We start from the raw sequence: 20820 nt of genomic DNA, 5'->3' as shown, positions 1-20820 counted from the left end.
CCCAGCCAACAGGGCGGGTTTTTAAAACAGGAAATAGCTCATTTTAGGAGAAAAAACATAGTTTTTATTCACGACTTTGAGATTTTCTTATAAAATAAAGAAAAGGGAAAAGAATTAAAAAGTTACAAAAGTTGAAAGAATCGACCAAGTTTGCGTCAATGTTGCCGTTGCGCCCTCTAGCGGTTGAAGTGGGTAAAGCAGACAAAAGAACAACCCACAAGTTACTTCCTACATTACTTATTAATGCAATTTAAAAGTAATAATTTACTTTAAGATATTATTGTCACAGATTTGTAATTTGCAACATGACTTTACTTTTACTTTTAAGTTAGTTTGTCATTCCTGGAGAGGAGTAGGACATACAACAGGAAGTGACAAAAGGGGTGATACAGTTGGATAATTACTACAAATTACAGCCAATAAACTGCATTTTTAGTGAAATGAATGCAAAGCAAGACTGACCCTCAGCTTAAGTCAGTGTAGTCCATAAAATCAAGATATGGTCCACCTGCTTATTAGAAAAAAGCTGAACACTAAATAGAATATCTGAGACATGATTGTCTCAGAAAAAGCACAAAAGTAACGGAAAATTACTTTACTTTTTAAACAATAGCTAGACGAATATGCTCTGAAAGAAATGTGCTCAACACACCTATTAGGAACACAAAAATTAAATCAACTGGGCTGCTTTTTTAAGCCAAATATAAAAATGGTGTGTTGTTGTCTTGTGTTATAGTTTTGAATGTTGCATAAACGTTTTCTGCAAGAAATCTTCATTCATAAAGTTTATATTTTTATGGGGGAACAACTGCAGAATTATAATAATAATTTCAAGGGAAATGATTTCTGATCATAATTTTAAATACACTGAAGGTCAAACATAATTTGACCCTAAATGTCACTTGTAGAAATCTTTGTCGTCTAAGTTCATTCTTTTTATCATAATACTTTTTTTTCTACTCAGTCATTTCATTTGTTATGGTCAAATTTGTGTAAACTAAATTAATTCTTGAATATTTTAAAGTTTTTTTATTTAATTTATTCAGATTATAACATGTTTTGGCCTTGACTTTAGTGGGTAACGCGTGCAACTGTAGCTTCATTTATCGATTCATTCTTACAGGTCTCTTTTTTTGTTTGTTTACAGACAAACTTTCATAGTAAATTTGGATTTCTTGAGCTAAGATTTAGTCATGAACGTTGAAGACCATATCATTTTAAACAACAAGGATTTTATCACCTTTTTTTTGGACAAAAATTAACTCAAACAAGCTTGAATTGTCTTTTCCAACAGTAAGACTCAGCAGAAAACAATGGAACAAACGTTTCTCTTACTATATTCTGTTCCTGGTTTCTCTATATTGATCAAAAATCTGTAAAACATAAAAAATAAACAGGTGGATCTGTTTGTTTTTTCCTGCAGTTACGGTTTTGGTTAGAGTAGCTCTGAACACGGCACAGACCTCAACATGTTAAGTTACTGATCTCATCTCCTTTGGGTCATGAATGCTTGGCCTCTTTCAATGAATAACCCAGTCAGGTCTGGGACTCTGTTGCCCTCCAGCAGACCGGCAGATATTTAAGAGTCCTTCAGCTCCCCATCGTCCTATTGACTTTCTCTGTTTGGTTTTACGTCTGATGGATGGCGTCAGGATCAGCCAATGAGGACATTCCTTTCCTGTCTGTGGACAACAGGTTTTGTTTAAGGTTGACATGACGAAGAGAACTGGAGGAACATAAAAGCTCTGCACAAGCAGATTTGGGGATTTAGAGCTCGACAGCAGAATGTTGTATTTTTTCGATCTACTTAGATATTATTACACTTCATCATTTGTGATGTTATCTTAAGTTACCTTATAGCGAAGACCTTTTAGATTAGGAGTATGGCTGGTTTAAGAAACTGGAAGGATCTATGGATGCTTTATGAGACGGAGGAGCAATATACCAGGTTTCCGTGAGTTTATATAACCTTCTTTTTTTTATTTTTATGCATCAGATAAGATAAGATAAGATAAGATAAGATAAGATAAGATAAGATAAGATAAGATAAGATAAGATAAGATAAGATAAGATAAGATAAGATAAGATAAGATAAGATAAGATAAGATAAGATAAGATAAGATAAGATAAGATAAGATAAGATAAGATAAGATAAGATAAGATAAGATAAGATAAGATAAATATAAGCATGTTTGCTATGTGCATGAGCCATTTGTCTGCAGTGTGGAAAGAAAAAGTAATTAATAATAATAAATACCCAAGTAAACAGCACACACACATATACATAAGTATTAGCCAGGACAGAGTACTGCCTCTAGGATTAGCTATAACTATATCATAGTCAGAAAAAATCTGTTTTTTTTAATCTATTTGTTTGTTAAATTTGCCTTTAAAAGTATTATTAGCTCTTATTATAGGCTAAAAAGGATATCTGCAGTTTCTAGTATCCCTTGTGCTATCTTAGATGACCCCACTCTAACATTGACGTGTTCTCCTTACCATCACAAAGGTGGATAAAGGTTCTAAGATTTCATGTAATCCATGGACACCAGTGAAGATCACAAATCACTGAAGAAAAAAGGTTCAGCGCACTGCCTAGGATAGCACAAGCAATAACTTTTTTCAATAACTTTTAAAAAGATTTCAGCAGTATTTCCACATTGGGGCGCCACAAACCAGCTTCTGTTATCCATTAACGTCAAATTTCTCTGATTCTCTGATTTTTGACTTCATTCCTACAGAGAGCTTAGTGTGGCACCAATTCCTCAATGCAGCTATAACTCAAAAGTTGCTTTAAAAAAATGACAATCAAGTGCTGTACTGACATACTGCTCGGACTAAGATATATAAGGTGGTAGAAAGTGGCAGGATCTGCTGTTAAATTGAATTCAGAGACATTTATGTCTGACTAACTTTAATTTCTGCTAACATGAGGTTTTTTTCCTATTTCGGTGCAGTGATCAAGCTTCCGGTGCCAGTCCTGCAGAGAAACTCGACCTCGAGCTGCTGCAGCGACTACTGAATGCATTCAATTCTCCAAAAGTTGGACTGCAGACAAACACGTCAAAGGGAAGGAGCGGCGGTCCAGACAAACAGCCTGGAATAAAGCTGGAAGAATTCAAAAAGTCACTGAGTTCTGTGACTTGTAGTGAAGAATCCTGGATAGAAGAATTGTTCTGTGAGGTACACAGAATCAAGTTTTGCCATTTAAAGTGAAAAAAGAAATCTATTACACAACATAATAAATCAGCTTTGAAATAAAATGCATTATTATTATTATTATTGTGGTTAATAACCACAACAATAATAATAATGTCCAGTTTATCTCGGCCTCCAGTCAGCTGGTGTGAATTCTAAGCTACCAAACTCTATTTTTCTCCTTAGATTGACATCAGCCACGCTGGGGAAGTAACATGGCAGCAGCTGTGCTCTTATTTACTTCAAGAGTACAAAGAAAGACAGCGAGCGTCCACTCCCCCAGCTGCTCTGCTGGACGCCCAGCCACAGTTCACACTCTGCTCCCAGAACAAGGTAACTCTGGAGCCCTTCAGTCACAGAGGAGCATCTTATGGCTTTTTCCTGACAATGGAGGACATATTTAAAAAAAACGAAGCTGCATTTCTAAGTATTTCTTAATTCTTATCATGATAAATGAGAAAAAAACTGCATTTGAAGAGCATGTAGAAAACCTCCAACCTCCGCTCCATTCTTTGAAACGCTAGATCCATGTACACCTTTGCCGTCCTTGTTTGAGCTGGCATCTGGCTCAAAACTGTCCGGCTGGATAGCTCTGATATTGTTTGTTCACCTTTTGGCACATCCCTTCAGGGGGCACCACAGCAAAGTAAATTTCACTGATTCGCCCAGGGGGGTTAGGAAGACATTTTTACACTGGATGCTCCTTCTGACACAATCCTGTCTTTAATCTGGACTTGAGACCGGCACAGGCGGGCCCAGACTTGTGACTATGTAGCCCCTTCGTGTCAACATAGTTAGGCAACAGGGCAAAGGGTCTTGCCCTAGAATCCATTCTGGAGGAACCTCCTCTCCTCACCTGGGAAACAAACCCTGATTTCTCATGTGCCAGTCCTACTCACAGCCAATCGAGCCATCCAGCCCCTGGAGCAAGGTTGTTCTGCACCAATAGTCTCACCAACAACTCAGAAGCAAATTTATAATGACTCCAGCCACTCTGGAGAAACTATGTCCTAGAAAACTACTTTTTTGGCTAAAAACCGTATGATCATAATTAAAAGACCGCTGGGAACACTTCATCTGAGATTATCGAAGTGGGATTTTAAAGTAACAGTACATATGTCAACTTTTGAGTATATATAATTGAATGCAGCAAAGAAGTTGTGGGTCTTTAACCTGGATTTATATAAACAGTGTTTCATAAAAAAACACAAGTATTTGCCCAGTCGAACCAGTCAGTCTGTTGTCTGTATCATTTCTTCTCAGCGGGAGCCAACAGTTCGTATTCTTTCCATTTCCCAACAACCTCCACTCCGCTACATCACTGTCAGTAAAGGGGGTCACATCACCGTCTGGAGCAGCAGCCTGCGCATCCTCCAAACCTTCATGGTGAGCCTCATGAAGAGATTCCTTCAAACATCGTCAGACAGATGCAGCACGCCCCCCATTTCCCCTTTGTTCACCAGGTTTCTGGAGATCCAGAACACTCAAGCAGGCTCAGAGGCTGGGTCACCGATGCTGCGTACATGAGAGGCCTCCACAGGGTTGCCATAGTGACCGACCACAGGGATGCACACTTTGTCAAAGTTTCTCCAACTGACATTTTTGAGGACGTCCATCTTTTTGGTAGTTTGGTAAATGTGTGAAAACTGAAACGTTGGCAAATAACAAGAACATTGATTATAATCTGTTGGGTTTCAGGGTTTCGATGTGTTCTCACAGCTGTTTGTTTTGGGTTTGACTCTCAGGTAGGACTGCTGTTTAATTTATTTATTTATTTTTGATGTTCAACTAATGTTTGACTCGAAGGCGAAGAATTCATCCCTTTAATCTAAGAGGTTTTCTCTCCAAGCGCCCAGAGCAACCCCCACTGCTGCTCCTGGGAGATGAAAAAGGAGGAGTTCACTTGATGTGGTTTCTGAACACATCTAAAGGCCTTTTTAAGAGAGCATCCAAGACAGAAAGAGGCCCACAAAGAATACTTTTCTCAGTAGGTGCTATCTTTTGTGTTGTGCTATTTCAGTTGAATTGCTTCTCACAAAACAGAGATTCAAGGAGCTTTGACCTGCTGCTGCTGCACTTTCCTCCATTTTCTTATCTCAAAAGGACCTTGATGATCACGACAACATGGTCTCCTGTCGTCACATCGCCAACATCCACAGAGCAGCAATCAACAGGGTGATGTTTGACCCCGGCGCCAATGTCATCATGACATCATCGGAGAGTGAAACCACATCTGTGGTCTTTATGAAGGTGTCAATGAAGCAGGAGCCATATATTTGGAAATTTAGCCAGGTAATTTGCATCATATTCTCATAGCAGAATTAAATTCTGGACATTTATCAGTTGTTTGAAATAATATGATGGTGTTTTGGGTCACAGTGACCCTGATAGTAAGGATCGGAAAAACGAGTTTGGAAAGCAACCTTTAGTTTGAAGTCAGTTAATGATTTATATAGACTTTAGATGAGTTGTTGCACTTTTTTGAGAACCTACTAGTTTTTATTTTCTTAAAGAAGTCAACCCTGCAAAAAGAAAGTGAATTTTATTGCTTGCAAGTTGTTACTTATAATGAGACATCAAAATCTAGGTAAGGTGTTTCACCCAAGCATTCAAAAAGGAAAAAAAACAAGCTTAAAAAGGTTAACTGTGAGATAAACTTCAAACTATATGTTCTATAGCCAAATAAGAAGTATTTTTTGCTAGTTTTAAGTAAATAGTTTTTATTTTCTAAGTTTTTAAAGGAACTAACTGAGGTTAAATTTGATTACAGGGACCGAAAACTAGTGTCATAAGTGGAAATGACTCATCTTAGAACAGAATTTGGGCAAAATGAGAATCTGATCCTAAATCTAATCAAATCTAAAACTAACATTTTTAACACATCAATCAAAATTTGTGTTCCTAAAATAATGATAATTAATGCCAGTCTAACTTTTTAACATTTATTGAGCCCTTCCGAGCTCAATAAAGTTTGAAGCAAAACGATTTGCATGTATTTTAATTACAATTTCCTTGTTTTTTAAAATCTAATGGACACAAAAATTCTCAATGGTGCTAATTTTGAGGAAAACCTGGAGATAAGGGATGTTTGTGCCATTAATCCAAGCCCAAAACTTACCGTTTTCAGTGTAAAACTTTTGTGCTCAAAACGTTATTTTGCATTTGAAGAAGAAAAATAAGCGCAAACAAAACTTTTTTAATCTTGAAATATAAAAACATGTTCAAACCAAACGATTTTTACTCAAGTGTAATTCTGGCACCACGTTTAACGTTTTTTTAGAAGTTCTCAAAAGAGTGACTGTTGGGCTTGGAATAACGACAGGTGTGGAGCAAAGAGAAGTTAAAACAACTTAAACAGGGTTGTAAACTTTGCAAGGATCAAACGGTTTGCGGTGAAGATGCCACACTATTGTGTGAGACGCCAACCAATTAAAAATGAGGCGCATGCAATCGTTAAACGGGGCAGTGGTACTTCCTGTTTTGTTCAATGACTTTTTCATGACCACACCAAGCTCAGAACGAAAATCCTGTTAAAATCCTGTTGTTTCAAACAAAAATTCATTCTTATTGCTTAACTTTCTTCTCTTTTACTCCATTTGCAGGGAGCATTGTGCTTTGACTACAGTTCCTCTCTGCAGCTGTTGGTCACGGGAGGTAAGGACAGAAAAATCCGACTGTGGAGCCGATATGTGACCTTTAGTCCTTTAGCTGTGCTGCAGGGTCACCAGGCCTCTGTGATGGATGTTGCAATCTATCAGCCTGTTGAGCAGATCTTCAGCTACTCCAGAGACTCTGTGAGTCTTTGAACATTCAAAGCTTTAGCTCTAAAGTGTCTCAGACTTTCATCAAAACTGCGTTTGTTCTCTCGTTAGGAGCTGAGGGTTTGGGATGTTTCCACTCATGTCTGTCTGAAAACGATCCCACTGCAGTTTCCGTGCTTGCAGCCCAGTCGCATCCCCGAGCACGCCACTTTTCCTTTCCTGCTGCTGAGCCCCCCTTTTCCTGAGCAGACGTACCCTCATTTAATTGTGTGCTGCAAAGACTACCTGGCACGCTTCCGTTTGGCTAGAAAAGGAAGCAGAGTGGGTGGCTGGTTGACAGCTGAGGGAAGGGAATTTGGAGGAGAAAGTTCTGGATCTGTCTCCTGTACTCTGTACAACCCCACCCTGAGACAGGTGGTGACGGGACACAGCGACTCATCAGTGTGCCTGTGGGACGTTCAGACCGGGAGGATGGGTCTTTGCATTTTCCATGCTCATGGAGAGAAAAGGCTCACCCGCATGGAGCTGGACTCGTCTCACAGAAAGCTGATCACTGCGGCTTCCAACGGCACCATTAAGGTTTAAAACTGCATCCAATTAATTCCATTTTACCCCAATAAAAAGCTATAATTGAAAAGCTTTTTCTCAAGCAGGTGTGGAATTTACTGAATGGCCACAACTTGCTCAAGCTGGAGCCTTTTTCAAACTCAGAGGTCACCGGCCTGGTCTGTCTCCATGACAACCAGCTGCTTGCAGCGGGATGGAGCCAGCAGATTGTTCAGTACGACATTGCAAAAGCCACGGTAAACGTTTGAAGCGATAAAAAAACAAGAAAAGAGTCATTAAGCACCACAAAAGCAGAAATGTCTTCTTCATCTCAGGCAGAATAGAAGTAAATCTAAGGCGTATTGGGGAAAAATGAGTCACTGGAAGTTATTTCTTTAATTGTTAACTAGAAATGCTAAAATAATTACAAGAAATGTGTCTCTTTATTGCAATAATTGCTTTCTCCTAAAATCTGAGGTGTTTTTGTTTCTGTAAATTTGATCTTTATACCTCAACGACTTTTTCAGGGTCAGGCAGGTCTGACTGAACTGCGTTCCAGGTTTAATAGAAACAAACACAAAACAGTTTTTGAAAAACAGATTCTCCTAACATGCACGTAAGTGAGCTGTGGGAGGAAAATGGAGAATACAAAGCAATATAATTACAACCACAATGTGAGCTATGTGCATTTTCAATAAAAGCATTGCAGTCTGCATTATGGAGAGAAATTCTGCCATATTTTAATCTATAAAATGTTGTTTGCAAGCTTCGAGTTATTTTTGGCTGTAGATTTTTAATTGAATTGAAATTATTTACTCTAAATTATTTCCACAATTGGGCTATATCGTGAAAACTGCATGGTCGTGACGGCTTTGCAAGCTGGTAATTATTTGTCTTTTATTGATTATGATTTTTAAATAAAGTCATATATAGAATTAGGCAAGCTATCCAACATGAAAAGAAAATAATGAAGGGATTTCTTTAAAAGTCAATGCGTTTGCATGAAAAATAAAAGATTGTTTTTAAAGGGTACATCCAAAATAAAAATTTTATTTAGTAACACAAAAAAACTTCAGTTGCCAAAATGACATAATGGACATAAAAGCTTTGGTTGATGGAAAAAAAGGCATTTGAAGAGTAAGTAAACACTTAACCTTAGAAAGCTTAACAGGTTGTGGAATAGTTTCAGATATTAACCACTTTATTGGTGCTGAATGTTATGCCGGGAGGATCCTGACCTTGTTTCTTAGTCCAATATTATTTCTTAAGCAAATAATCCAATGTCTTGTTCCAAAGTTTCCTCCAACCCTTTTGATTTCTTTACTTCTTGACTTTGTTCGGCTCACTTATCGGTTCTCAGTGGTCTAACAGACCTTGGTCTTCAACTGCATGATCCTGCAGCATCAAGTGTGGTACTCATATGATCAGTGATCACCAGTGATGATTTTTGAGGAAGAACTGGATTATCAACAAATCCTTATTTTTCTTAATAGTCTCTGCATAAAGACTTTATCATAAAAAACACTGAAAATACCAACAAGAAGACATTGATTCAGTCTGCAGGAACAGAGCTCACAGCTCTCACTAAGAGTACTCCAGCTTTAGAGTGCATATAAAGGGGCTTACCCACCCCAGGCATGGAGAGAAAAGTTCATGCAGCCTTTGAGCTCATGTTAGCTGACAGCAAGCAGCATAAAGGTTTTTTTTTTCATTTTGGGACTTTACTTGTGACAGAAAACGTCTAAAACTAGCATAAAAAAAACTGGCACAGAAGAATCCTCTCAACATGATACAATCTTCATTTCTGTCTGTACTGAGCTTTGTAGGACTCTGAAGTGAACATAAAGATCTCCTGGGAGTCCAGCGAGGTTTCCAAGTCCAACATCGTGACCATGGGCCTGTGTGCTTCTCTGGGAGTTGTTGCCACTGCAAATCACGATGGAGATATAATAATATGGAGAATAGACACACAAAAGCCTTTGCTCCAACTACACAATGAAACACAGTAAGATGAGGCTTTTATTTGTATGTCGGTCATCAGGTTTCCATGGATTATTCATAGTTCAGCTGTTTTATTTAAGTATTTCACAATTAAAAATGTAACATAAAAAATAGATCTATTTTGTATTTTATTTTAGAAAATCAAGTTAGTTTTTTTCAAATACCTAAAATTCTGAATAAGATTAAATGTCCAAACTTTGGTTTCTGAAAGAAATTCTGCATATTTTAATGACATCCTCCAGTCAAAATCATTGCTGGTAGTAAGTAGGATATGACAAAAACATAGTTTTTATTTTTTATTTTTTTTTTTTTTTGTATTTACTTACAGATCCACTCTAATAAAAATAGTGTTTTTGGTGGTCTTGTGGCATTTTTCTGATGGTTGAGGATATTTATACAGAAATTTAAGCTTAAAATAGCATTTTTAAGCATTTCAGGAAGTGGGGTGGGGTTTCTCTGCACCAATGGTCCCACCCACACCTTAGAGGTGAATTTTTAATTAACTCCTGCAGAAAATATGTCCTAGAAAACTACACTTTTTGTTGGGCTAAAACCCACATAATCACAATTTAAATACCACTGGGAATGTTTTAAGAACTAGATCAAAAGATGGTTAGAGTGGTTCTTTATTGGAAATTGTTTTAAAAGCAGGTCTACGAATTAGTGAACATTGACTATGAAACTGAATCTGCATATAATAAGTATCCACAGTGTAGGAGATGAACCTACAATAAAATCATCACCAAAAGCAAAAAAAGCAAAGCCAAGTAAATGAACCACATTGGGCATAACGACCTGTTTTTGCTTGATTTCTTGTGTGCATGCAGAGAAAAAGAGCTTGTGGACAGCCTCCTCTTTCTCCAGCCTCAAGCTAGAAATGAGGAGTCCAAAACTCAAGTTGTCCTGGTGTCCTCTCAAGCTGGCTGTGTGTGTTTCCGGAACATCACTGGAGAACATCATGTTTATGGTGAGCAGAGAAAAAGGGTGCAGCAGTCAAGCAACGACCAGCTGATAAACATCTGTCAGTTGCTACAACTTAAAGATGGATTAACACGCAGCACAAGCTCTGACAGTCGAGCTGAACTGTCGAATTGGCCTCCCGCCGGTCCCATTCTTGGCAAGCCACAACTATGTCTCTTTCCAGATCCCATCTGTGTTTAGTGGTGTGGGATTCAAGTCCTGTGACCAATGCGTATGTGTACGGGCCTGCTTGGGTTTGTTTGTACGAGTGCAAGTGAACCGTTGCAACTCTGCATCTGTGGGTCTCTGAGAATTCATGCAGACAAGACAAAGATCCTTTGGAGTGGGGGCTCGTCTGGGGTTATTTTAAGGGTTCACCCCACAGTTTTACATTTCAAAAAATCCTTCTGCTCCTAAAAGCTACTACAATTCAGTTAATGCAAAGCATAAAATAGTGTTTTTGAGTTAAATTAGATCAAAAGCCAAAGTTTAAATAAGTAACTCAAACCCAGTCCTGAATTTGAAGCCAATCTGAAAATACTAGAAGCTCCTTGAAGGACCATTGGAGGAAGGTCACAAAAGGGAAAACTTTCCCATCAAATCCAAGATTAAATTACTCCTAAAATAAACTTGTATATCAAGTGTTTTCAAAACTCTTGCAGTGTTTCTTGCTTTATTTTACTTTCCTGACATCTGTGTAAGATTTGAAATAATTTTTGCTAAGCAAGTTATGAACACATAGAATTTAAAGCATTGCATGAATCGTGGGCAAAAACCGCTCCCAAAGCCGCCCCCTTTCGACCCGTCTTCACTGGGTGCGCGGTCGCTACACCTCCCTCACTATCCCCTTCTGCCCCTGCCACCCTGGTCAGAGCTGCATGCGACAAATTCATTAAAAAAAGTTTTTTTTTCAATAAATGTTGGCTTTTTTGTTTTATCTTTATAGCAACCATTTAATTTTTTGGGTGACAAACATATCTGTGACATTTTTAGAACAATCAGCAAAAGTAAATTTTGGAATTTTCTTGGCAAGGGAAGATTTTTTTATTAACCATGCCCACAATCCTAATACATTCAAGTACTATGTGGTATCATTTTGTTTAGCTTGAGCCAAGGATTCATGTATTAAAGTTTCACAGTTTTCCAGTAAAAAATATGGGAGCAATAGGGGAACGCCACTTTTGCACAATCTGCCAGCTTTAAAACCAACACTTTTTGCTCGAATAGTTTCCCAATGATGCTCGAGGAGTTATGAGGTGATAGATCAAAATCCCTACGAGGAGTTTAAATCTGGAGCTGGTACTAAAGGGGGATTTTTCATTTTAATTTAATACGTCAGCCTCTTCCCGAGGCCACAGGTGTGCTAAAATGTGAAAAACAAAATGGTTGCCGAGCTGTGGGTCCTGTGGCCATCCCATAATAATTTTAAAACTTCCTGTCAGTATCCCAGACATAAGTGTTGTGGTTTTGTTAGTGGAATTTGAAATATTCTTTTGAGCCCCATAAGAGATTTTGGCTCCATTTTAATGGTTTATCCCGTTGTGATGTGCTTTTTTTTGGGGGGGGGGGGGGGGGGTCACTATATCAAAAATTAATTTTTACCGGGTACTAGGTCTGTGCACATCTTGGTGAGATTTTGAGTATGTGGTGAGGGCAAATCTTGTTCAACGTTTCTTGCAGTCCAGGACCTAAAAAGGGTTTTTTTGTTGTTTCCTGATCCATGGCTGCATGATAACATTGTCCCCCCCCATCTCAGGAAAATTCTATGTTCCGGAGCAACTAGGCCAGCGTGTGCTTAGTCTGAGCTCAGATCAGAATAAAAACAGCATCCTGGTCTCAGGTGACACAACGGGCTGCCTCCAGATCTGGGACATTTCTTCCTATGCTCTGGAACTCCAACATGAGGTGAGCTGTAGTCAATACCAATGAAACTGAAGGTGTGTGCTTTACAGTTTGTCCCAAAGTAAGTGATCGTTTCTCATCCGTGCAGCCGTTTTCAGAGAAACCGCCTCTGCTTCAAAGATGGACGGCTTACAAAATGCCACTGAGACATGTTGAGGTTCTGGAGGTGGCGGACATGCTGCTCATCCTCGCAGCATCAGACGATGGTTCTGCTGGACTCTGGACAACAGGCGGCAAGCATGTGGGTCATTTTGGGCAGAAGGTGATCCGGAATATCGCAGATTCAACTACCTATCTCAGGTGAAGCAGGATGCTACAACATTGAAGGAAATGTTACCAGTTCAACATGAACAATAGCATAAAAGACAAAGCTAAGGGAATAAAGAAGATAAAACATTCAACGCATGGTCTTTTGGAACTAAGATTAACATTACCTTTTGATCATTTAAAATCATTCACTAAAATGGTTATTTGATCACTCAAACAGAAATACTGGTTTAGGAATATATAAATAAATAAATAAAAGTAGTAGAATTGTAAAATAGGGTTCAAATTGTCACTTTTCAACAATGAAACAGTGATGCTACGTTCAAATCGGCCTCAGCAATGCACGTTCAAACACCAGTTTCAATTTAAAGTCTATGTAATCGCATGTGAATATGCATTTTTGGGCTTCCATGTCCAAAATTCTCATGATCATCTGTCGCTACAAAAGACTGAACAAAAGTTCAGTCCAGTTTCGGGCTCCACGTAATAAACGCGCATCATTAAACAATTGAACCTGGTTAGACTTTGACCAATCAGGGACTCTGATTTAGTACTGACGTATGAATGGTTTCCATTTGAATTCAATGCAAATAACAAAACAAAACAAAAAACTGCACAAGTAGCACAATGATTCACAACCCAAATGATGATACAATAATTCTTATCCTAATGACCTTCTTTCTCCAGAATCCCGTTTCTTGGCAAAAATGTTGTCTTTTTTTTAAACATACTGCACAAATGTTTTGCTTCATTTTTTTTATAACTTTGAACTTATTTATGCTGACAAACAACAAAGGTGTGTGTAGGAGACCCATTCAAAAAAGGAAATAATTTAGCAAATCATGGAAAATTGTAAGGAATGTATTTTTTACCATTGTGCCTCCAAGTTTAATCTTCAGCAGCTTTAAACAGTTTTAAAGCCTTCATCTACTTAAATATTTTGCTTGAATGATCCAGACTATTGCGACCTTTCTAAAATGCATATTTTGACTCGCCAAAATGGCTCACATAGAGAACCTCTGTGTTTTCAGTCTGAAAATTTCACGGCAACCTTTTTCATTTGGAGGCTCTGACCTGTTTTCTTAGTGAAACTGATATCATAAAAACCTTTTTTGGCCAGACCTTAAAAACAGTCCCAAATTGATTTACTTTATTGACATATTTCCTTTTTCCCCCCGTCTCCTTCTGCTGCAGACATGGCTCCAGATTGCACGAGCCAACAGTTTCTGTGTTGGATCTGTCGAATAAGTCCCACAAAGTTGCTAACATGTCTGGAGACTTAATATAAATGTAAACAACTCAATTTAGTCCTAACAATTTCCACATGGGAACTGCCAACAACTAACTGTTAAGCGTTTTGCACCACAGAACAATGAAGATGTCAGCTGTGTCTCCATTTACAAATCCCTTTGCAGGCGTGTCTGACACTGTAAATGTGTGTTGTTAATCATGCACATGTTGAAACAGAGGTTTATATTATTTACTGAAGCAGGGTTAGCATACATGGAAGCAAGTATAACCCTCAAACCTGTCTACTTTCAGGGTATGGATTTTTATTAATTCCAATAATCTCTCACAACACAACTCCGCTTCTATGACCACATGTTTCTACTGCTATTTTTTCATTTTTGATTGCAAAACAGCTATTTAAAATGTCAGTGTTGAACAATCTAGGTCAATTATGAGAGTTTCTGTGTATCTCAATGAGGGAAGTCGGAGCATTCCTCACATTCTCCTCCGCAAATGTTTGGAGCTCCACTCTGAAACATGTTATGCCTATAAGACGCTGCAAGATTTTTAAAGGGACCAACATTAACAAAGTTAAACTCTATTTATATTATCATTATTAAGTGTTTGTCAAAAAAAATGTATTTTGTTTTTATATTCGCTTACAGGGAGTTCACAATTATCCAGATTTTGTCCTCCTTCATTCCGCTTAAGCATTCATTCATCATTATGGAGAAATCTGATTAATTTGTTCCAGAAGACAGCATATCTGAGTTTATAAAGAAAAGTCTTCATTAATTGTTGAATCTAATAGTTTATATTTCTCATAGTTTAAAATGAGTTCAGACAGTAAACTACTCAGATGTGTCCGTTTTGTCAAAGATCAGAACAGAAAAAAGGTGTTAAAGTCAGTATTTTAACCAACTTAAGTGATCGATTTTGATAGAACACACAAAAAATATAGAATTTTATTTGATCTTAACCTCAAAATTATTCATCTTTACTCAAAATGTATGGGATTAACACCAGCATGTGACGTGATGAACATGAAACAAAGAAAAAGATAACTTGGCTGCGGAATGATTATTTAACCTGCTTCATAAAACGCTAATGTTAAAATATGAGCTCTCAGAGAACACTTTAACAATGTTTTCTACAAAGCTCTCTGTAAAAAGTGTTACTAGCTTTTTTTGGTTTTCCTCAGTGGCTGTGTTCATTTTCCAGATTTGTCTGGGTGTGGTATCACAAACTAATAGAGTTCAGCTTTCACTGTCTGGGAAGAAAAGTGAGTTTCTGTTTAAAAATAGACAACATGAACTTTGTTTTCCTGCCTTCCTGGTTTCGTTCCGACCCGAGTTAGAAAACGTCTGTCTGTATGTGTTACTCTGTGACGATGGGTTTCCACTTCAGAATCAAGGTTTGATGAGAAGTTGACACATTTTCTACATAGTGTTTCCCCTAAATTATCTTTTAGTTTATGTTTCATTTAGTTTTAGAACTTTCTGTGCTTACTTTTTAAATAATTTCAATGTGTAATATATATTTATTTTTATTAGCCGGTAATGGTTTACTAGCTCAGACAAAATATTGGTAATAAAGTGAGTCTGTAATGTGAAAGAATACAGTATATAGCTAAATCTGTGTTTGGATTTGATTATAAATAATTCAAAAATTGTGTCTATTTCCGATATTTGTCATTTGAAAGGATTAACTGCAGTTTTCTTTTGTTTCTCTGAGGCCAAAAGGAATACTTGGATGTTACTTTATCAAACCAACAGTGTAACAAGCCTTGCTCTCACTCAAATGTTCATGGGTGAGGTTAAAAATAAACATGAAAATGTCTGTCAAGTTTTAGTTCAAACACTTGACTGCAGTGGAAAATGTCATGAAGTCAAGGAAAGATGCGGAAACTTTAAGGAAAACAACAACTGTGCTTCAAGAAGTCGCGGAGTGCCGCGATCAAACTATACAAGAGGAGAAAACATAAAGTGCTTTGTGTTCCTTGTTTATGGCTGCCATGACAACCAAGTGAAAGTGCATCAACACTGCTAAGGTTTGTGATCTTCAAAACAAAGAAGAGGAATGAAGATTATGAGGTTCATTTCATTTAATAAAGGTGTGTTTCAATCCATGGAAACTATGCTCTTCTGCTCAGTTAATTTCTTCCATTATAAATACAGTTTAAATTCTTGGGAGTTATGCTGATTTATGGATATATTTAAGACTAATTATAACCTAGAGGTCTCCAAAAGAAGGTATGCTTTGCTGGTGAGTCCAAACAAACAAACAAAAAATAGATAAAAATTAGAAGTTTTGTTAGAAAATAAGTTTAAAAACACTATTGAATATGACAATACTAATGTTAAACATGGTGACACTGGTCCAGAAAGTCAAATGATTATAATAATAAGCTTACTAACTAAAGTTTGACAAACACCAGAGTGCTGAGCAAGAAACACATTTAAGGAAAAACATAAAACTTGTCAAATATAGAGCTGTCAACTAACAATGATTTCATTTGTCATCTTTACATTTTAGAAAAACTAAGAAATGTATTTTTTCTTTCAAGAAAGTTGTACATCCTTTCAGAAATCAGTAAAAATAAATAAATGTGCGTTTTTTTAATACAGAAAAGCAAAAGAGAATCTCCTTTGGTGTTAAATAAATGGGAACAAGTTTCTACCTTTACTGCTGTCTCTCATTCATTTTTCATTCAAACTTGTTTGTATCTTCAGCACTTGTGAATGAATTTCTCTTCAGTTTTACCTTCAGTATGTGACTATCAACTGCAGCGCTGTCTTCTCTCATTGTCCTGCTACTGTTTGTTATTATTTACAACTATTTTGTCTGAATTTTAATGAAATATTGAAATTTCCCTTTGATATTACTAATTTGATGTTTATTATCCCTAAAGTTAAGCCAATAATAAAGATGGCCCCAAAAACAAACATCGACCACGTGCATATTGGGTATTTCCACCGTTTGCAGCAATGACAGCTTGTCTCATGCTCCTCGCCAACCTCATGTTATGTTGTTCTGAGGCGTTCCACCCTTCCTCAAGTGCTACGCGCAGTTCTGCCAGGTCACTTGGGGGTCCAGTCATCCAATCTCTGCTTCAGCTGGTCCCAGACGGGACCTCACATCTAGTAAACGGGAATGCAACTGTTTGGCGTTTTCTAAACCATGTCTGAGTACAGAGGTCCTTAGGTACTGCTCATGGTTGTGGTCTGTCACAAACTCTGACAGTAGTTCTCTGTCTTGATGCAAGTTCAGCTGCAACATCTGACTGCCTACTACCAGTCCAAAGGCTCGCTATTGCCAAGTGGCGCTGCTTGTAGGTTATGTGATGTTGTTCATTACTTTGTTTTGATTCGATTACAAACAATATATGCTTTTTATACCGACAGAATGTTTAAATTGATGCCACACTGACAAGGGTTTTCTTTTAGATTTTTTTGGTTTTTGCCCCAATAAGTGAGCCACAAAGTGAGACCATTATGTGGACAAAATGAGGTGTTTACGACCACAGTACAATTACCTTCCTATACCCAAAATCTGTGAATTGAAACAAGCACCGTACGATTTCCACCAAGTTTTTTTGAATGGTGTAAATGAGCTTCTAAATGCTAATTTACACTTTGAAGCTTGACTCTTACGTTTGACATTGGACTAGTGTCTGACTTGTGAGAATCCACTCATTCTATTTCACTGCTTTTCCTTCACCATGAGATATTGTCTAAATTAATCCTCTGGAGGTTTATTTTTGACAGAAACACAAACATTAGCCTCCTCCAGTCATCCCAACAAAAAGCAACCTGCTCTGATCATCACAACCCAACTGAACCACACAGGTTTCTCAGCAGCACTCCCACTTGTGTCCTACTTTAGTTTGTCTATGTATAATTGATTTTAAAACTTCTCAGCCTGGATCGCTTTAAGTGTTGGTTTGAGAGTTCTGTGTGGGAAGCGGCACAATCAGTGTTTATGTCTCGAGTTCTCGGTGGATAAATATGAGCAGAATCAACCATGACAAGTGGAAAGGGCTTTCTTTCCCCAAGAAACCACTGATGCTTCACTAACGAACCCAATTGTCTGAACTCTGTTAAGCTGACTCATTAATACAAAGAGTTTAAAATTAAATACAATAGAAAAAACACCCTCACTCTGCAGATCTTGTGAAAGCACTTTTCCCAGGGTTTCTGCAGAATCAGCAGAAACTAAAAATGGGAGTGATGTGGTAACTTGTTTTCCTGACCCAACCGTACTTTGTGCAGATATTTACTTTCAGACAATAGCTCATCATTTTGCGTTGTAACTGCGGTCTTTGAAAAAGAAGAAAATGTTCACAGATCTTAGTCATCTGCCTTGTGTGTAAACAAATCAGAGGCTCTGTATCTGCAGAGGCTGTGACGTTCAGTTTTTGGGTTATCCATTCTTAATCATGAATACTACATTTTCAGCATTTATTTTTATGTTGGTTGAAAAAAAAACCTCACATATACCTTTTTTTTTGCTTCTCTTAACTAGCATGAGTGATGCCCCACCCGTTCTCTTGTGTTTGGTACTCACTTTCCTAGCTCAATCCATCATTTCCTGTCATTTATGCAGCTTATTGTTTTTAGTTAGGACCATTGACTGCATATGAGAACTGGACTGAGTGACCCCTCCCTCCTGGCGTTCCAAACAGGAAGTGCCCGCTGGCTCAAAAAGGCCGAAATTCCACAGACTTCTACAGAGAAATGTCTAATATTTAAAACATTTGATTGACAGATTTGCACGAGCTGCCTTTCAAGTGGTAGGGGTGTGGACTCCCAACAAGCTCACTCCTGATTGGCAAGAGTGGTTGCCATTAAAATGATGACTCAGACCGATTAGGACCAATCACTGCTTACCGGCAACGGCTGGCTCCAACATGACGTCCATATCATAAGAAATGGGCGTCTAAATTGACTTTAATTCATTTGGAGCTGGAATTAAACCCTTTTCTATGGGTGATGTCACACTTACTCGGTCCAGTTCTCAGATACAGGCCATGGTTGGGACTTATGCATGGAGTTTACTCAACAAAAGTTATAAATACAGTAAAATGAGTTTAGTTTAGTTTGGTCCGCTCACCTGTGGGGAAAAAACCAAAAACAGCTTAAGAGCTCATTTATTAAAAGCTGTTTAGGTAGGAACATTTTGTACTTGCTGATTAGCTTAAATTTACAGAAGAGAATGTGGAGCTTGAAATCAACCCAGTTGGATTTAAATTAGTAAAAAAAAAAAAAAAATCTAAGTCCTGGGTAATGAATTTTTTAGTTTCCTCATTCACAGAGTTACACTTTTTTTGACAACTGCTAATTAAACACATGCAAATTTAAGGCTGATGAGACCAGTGAGCCCTTTTCTAAACAGCATTTTTTCATCTGCTCCTGATTCATGATTATTTGAATAAAAAATCCTCAAAAAGGCCATTTTAAACCCAAATTTCTTTTTATTTGTCCTCCATTGTGAAAAAGAGGACATAAGAACATGTCAAAAATACCAAAACCACAATTTTCTTTCTCATTTAGGAAATCGATTTGTGGCAAATTCAACTGACCAACTTTAATTCGTACGGTGGTGTGAGAAAGTTTGGACACCCCTGATAATTTTCAAGATTTTTCTTCATAAATCATTGGTTGTTCGGATCATCAATTTCAGTTAAATACATCATATAGCAGATGAACACAGTGATATTTAAGAAGTGAAATGAAGTTTATTGGATTTAAAGAAACTATAATAAGAAACAATGATTACTTAAACAAAAATAGGCATGTGCGTAAATTTGGGCACCCCGGTTGTTTTATGGATTTGACTACCTTTAGCAATAATTATTGGAACACTAAATTTGTTTTACAAGCTTATTGGCCCTTGACCTACATACACATGTGAAGCCAATCATAAGAAGAGGTATTTAAGGTGGCCAAGAGCAATTTTGCAGGGGTGCCCAAACTTTCTCACACCACTGTAAATCTGCATTTTGTGAAGAAGTGAAAACAAGTGAAATGTTCATAGAAATGGTTTAATCCAGCTAAAAGAAATAAACTGCATCCACTGCTTGGTATGATAATAAGACACAGCTCTTCCAACTGGACAGCAAACATGATTTTAACTAGATCAGTGCTTTAAAAAATGTAATTATCTGTGCTTTTTTAGCCCCGCCGGCCAATCATAGTCAGAGATTTCCTGGCATTGGGGGTACGTAGAAGAAAAGATGCTAATTGAAACAAGGTTTGGGAAAGTAAACTCGTAATGAGAAACACATATTTGATCTTGAGACCATGTTTATTATAAATAAATGCTGACATGATTCATATTCAGTCTTCCTTTCACTTGTATCCCTCATCAACAGCAGATTCTCTCGACCTTTTCCTGTGGAGAAAATAAAAGACCCCGGAGAGCTGCTTCCAGACGCGTAAGTCCACACACATACAAGCACATCCAGATGACAGATGTTCCAAAATACCACAATAACAGCAATGCAATAAAATTGCCCCGTGAGAACTCCGCTGCCTCTCCGTGAAGCTGTTAAAAACGTTTTTAGCCGATGCATGTGTTTTTACAGGAATCAGGTGGCAGACTACAGAAATGCTGGCGTGTGATCACTGGGCGGTGTTATTTTTACTGTGTTTCCTCATTTAAAGTTGAGCAAGACCTTTTTTCTCTTTTTTTTAGCACTGCTTTTCTGTGCTTCTCTGTAGATCAGCGCGTCAGGGGGAGAAAAAGCGAGGGATTTGTGAGGACGGCAACTGCAGAGGGAAGGAAAGTGCAGCTGGGAATTTCTGCCTGAAGCTAGACAGACTGGAGATCAGTGGTGAAAAGTAAGTAAGGCGAAAGGGAAAAGAGAGAATGAGGGGAAAGCAAAAGAAGACAAAAGTTTGAAGCTTGGCTGATGTGAAGTATGGTGAAGAGAGGGAAGGCGAGGGGAAAAATA

The 20820-nt window shown here is 37.8% G+C and overlaps 1 protein-coding gene across 3 annotated transcripts; it reads left to right on the top strand.

The window, feature by feature from the left end:
- Positions 1–652: 652 nt before the first annotated feature.
- LOC101172029 (WD repeat-containing protein 49) lies at positions 653–20792 on the top strand. Of its 3 annotated transcripts, none has more exons than XM_023949091.1 (17): positions 653–1948; positions 2958–3183; positions 3385–3531; positions 4462–4584; positions 4662–4821; positions 4897–4943; positions 5048–5185; positions 5302–5490; positions 6801–6992; positions 7071–7538; positions 7613–7762; positions 9332–9510; positions 10334–10473; positions 12223–12371; positions 12457–12668; positions 20242–20301; positions 20588–20792. In XM_023949091.1, exons 1-17 carry the CDS (start codon positions 1884–1886, stop codon positions 20709–20711), a joined length of 2769 nt encoding a protein of 922 aa, XP_023804859.1. In that variant the 5' UTR covers positions 653–1883; the 3' UTR covers positions 20712–20792. The 3 variants fall into 3 exon arrangements, with proteins under 3 accessions (XP_023804859.1, XP_023804857.1, XP_023804860.1); XM_023949089.1 differs by having other exon boundaries at positions 653–1954; XM_023949092.1 differs by lacking the exons at positions 20242–20301; positions 20588–20792 and having other exon boundaries at positions 653–1954; positions 12457–16550.
- Positions 20793–20820: the final 28 nt, after the last annotated feature.

This window comes from Oryzias latipes, chromosome 19 (assembly GCF_002234675.1).
Source record: "Oryzias latipes chromosome 19, ASM223467v1".
Lineage (NCBI taxonomy): Eukaryota > Metazoa > Chordata > Actinopteri > Beloniformes > Adrianichthyidae > Oryzias > Oryzias latipes.
The sequence above is the reverse complement of the archived record's forward strand: the minus strand, read 5'-3'. Positions and strand labels throughout refer to the sequence as shown.

Bases quoted from the DNA above. Each gene is read 5' to 3' on its own strand.
- LOC101172029 (XM_023949089.1), top strand. From the start codon at position 1,884: ATGGCTGGTTTAAGAAACTGGAAGGATCTATGGATGCTTTATGAGACG. The intron at 4,585-4,661 runs GTGAGCCTCATG...TTTGTTCACCAG, and splicing joins GCATCCTCCAAACCTTCATG to GTTTCTGGAGATCCAGAACA. The intron at 9,511-10,333 runs GTAAGATGAGGC...GTGTGCATGCAG, and splicing joins CAACTACACAATGAAACACA to AGAAAAAGAGCTTGTGGACA.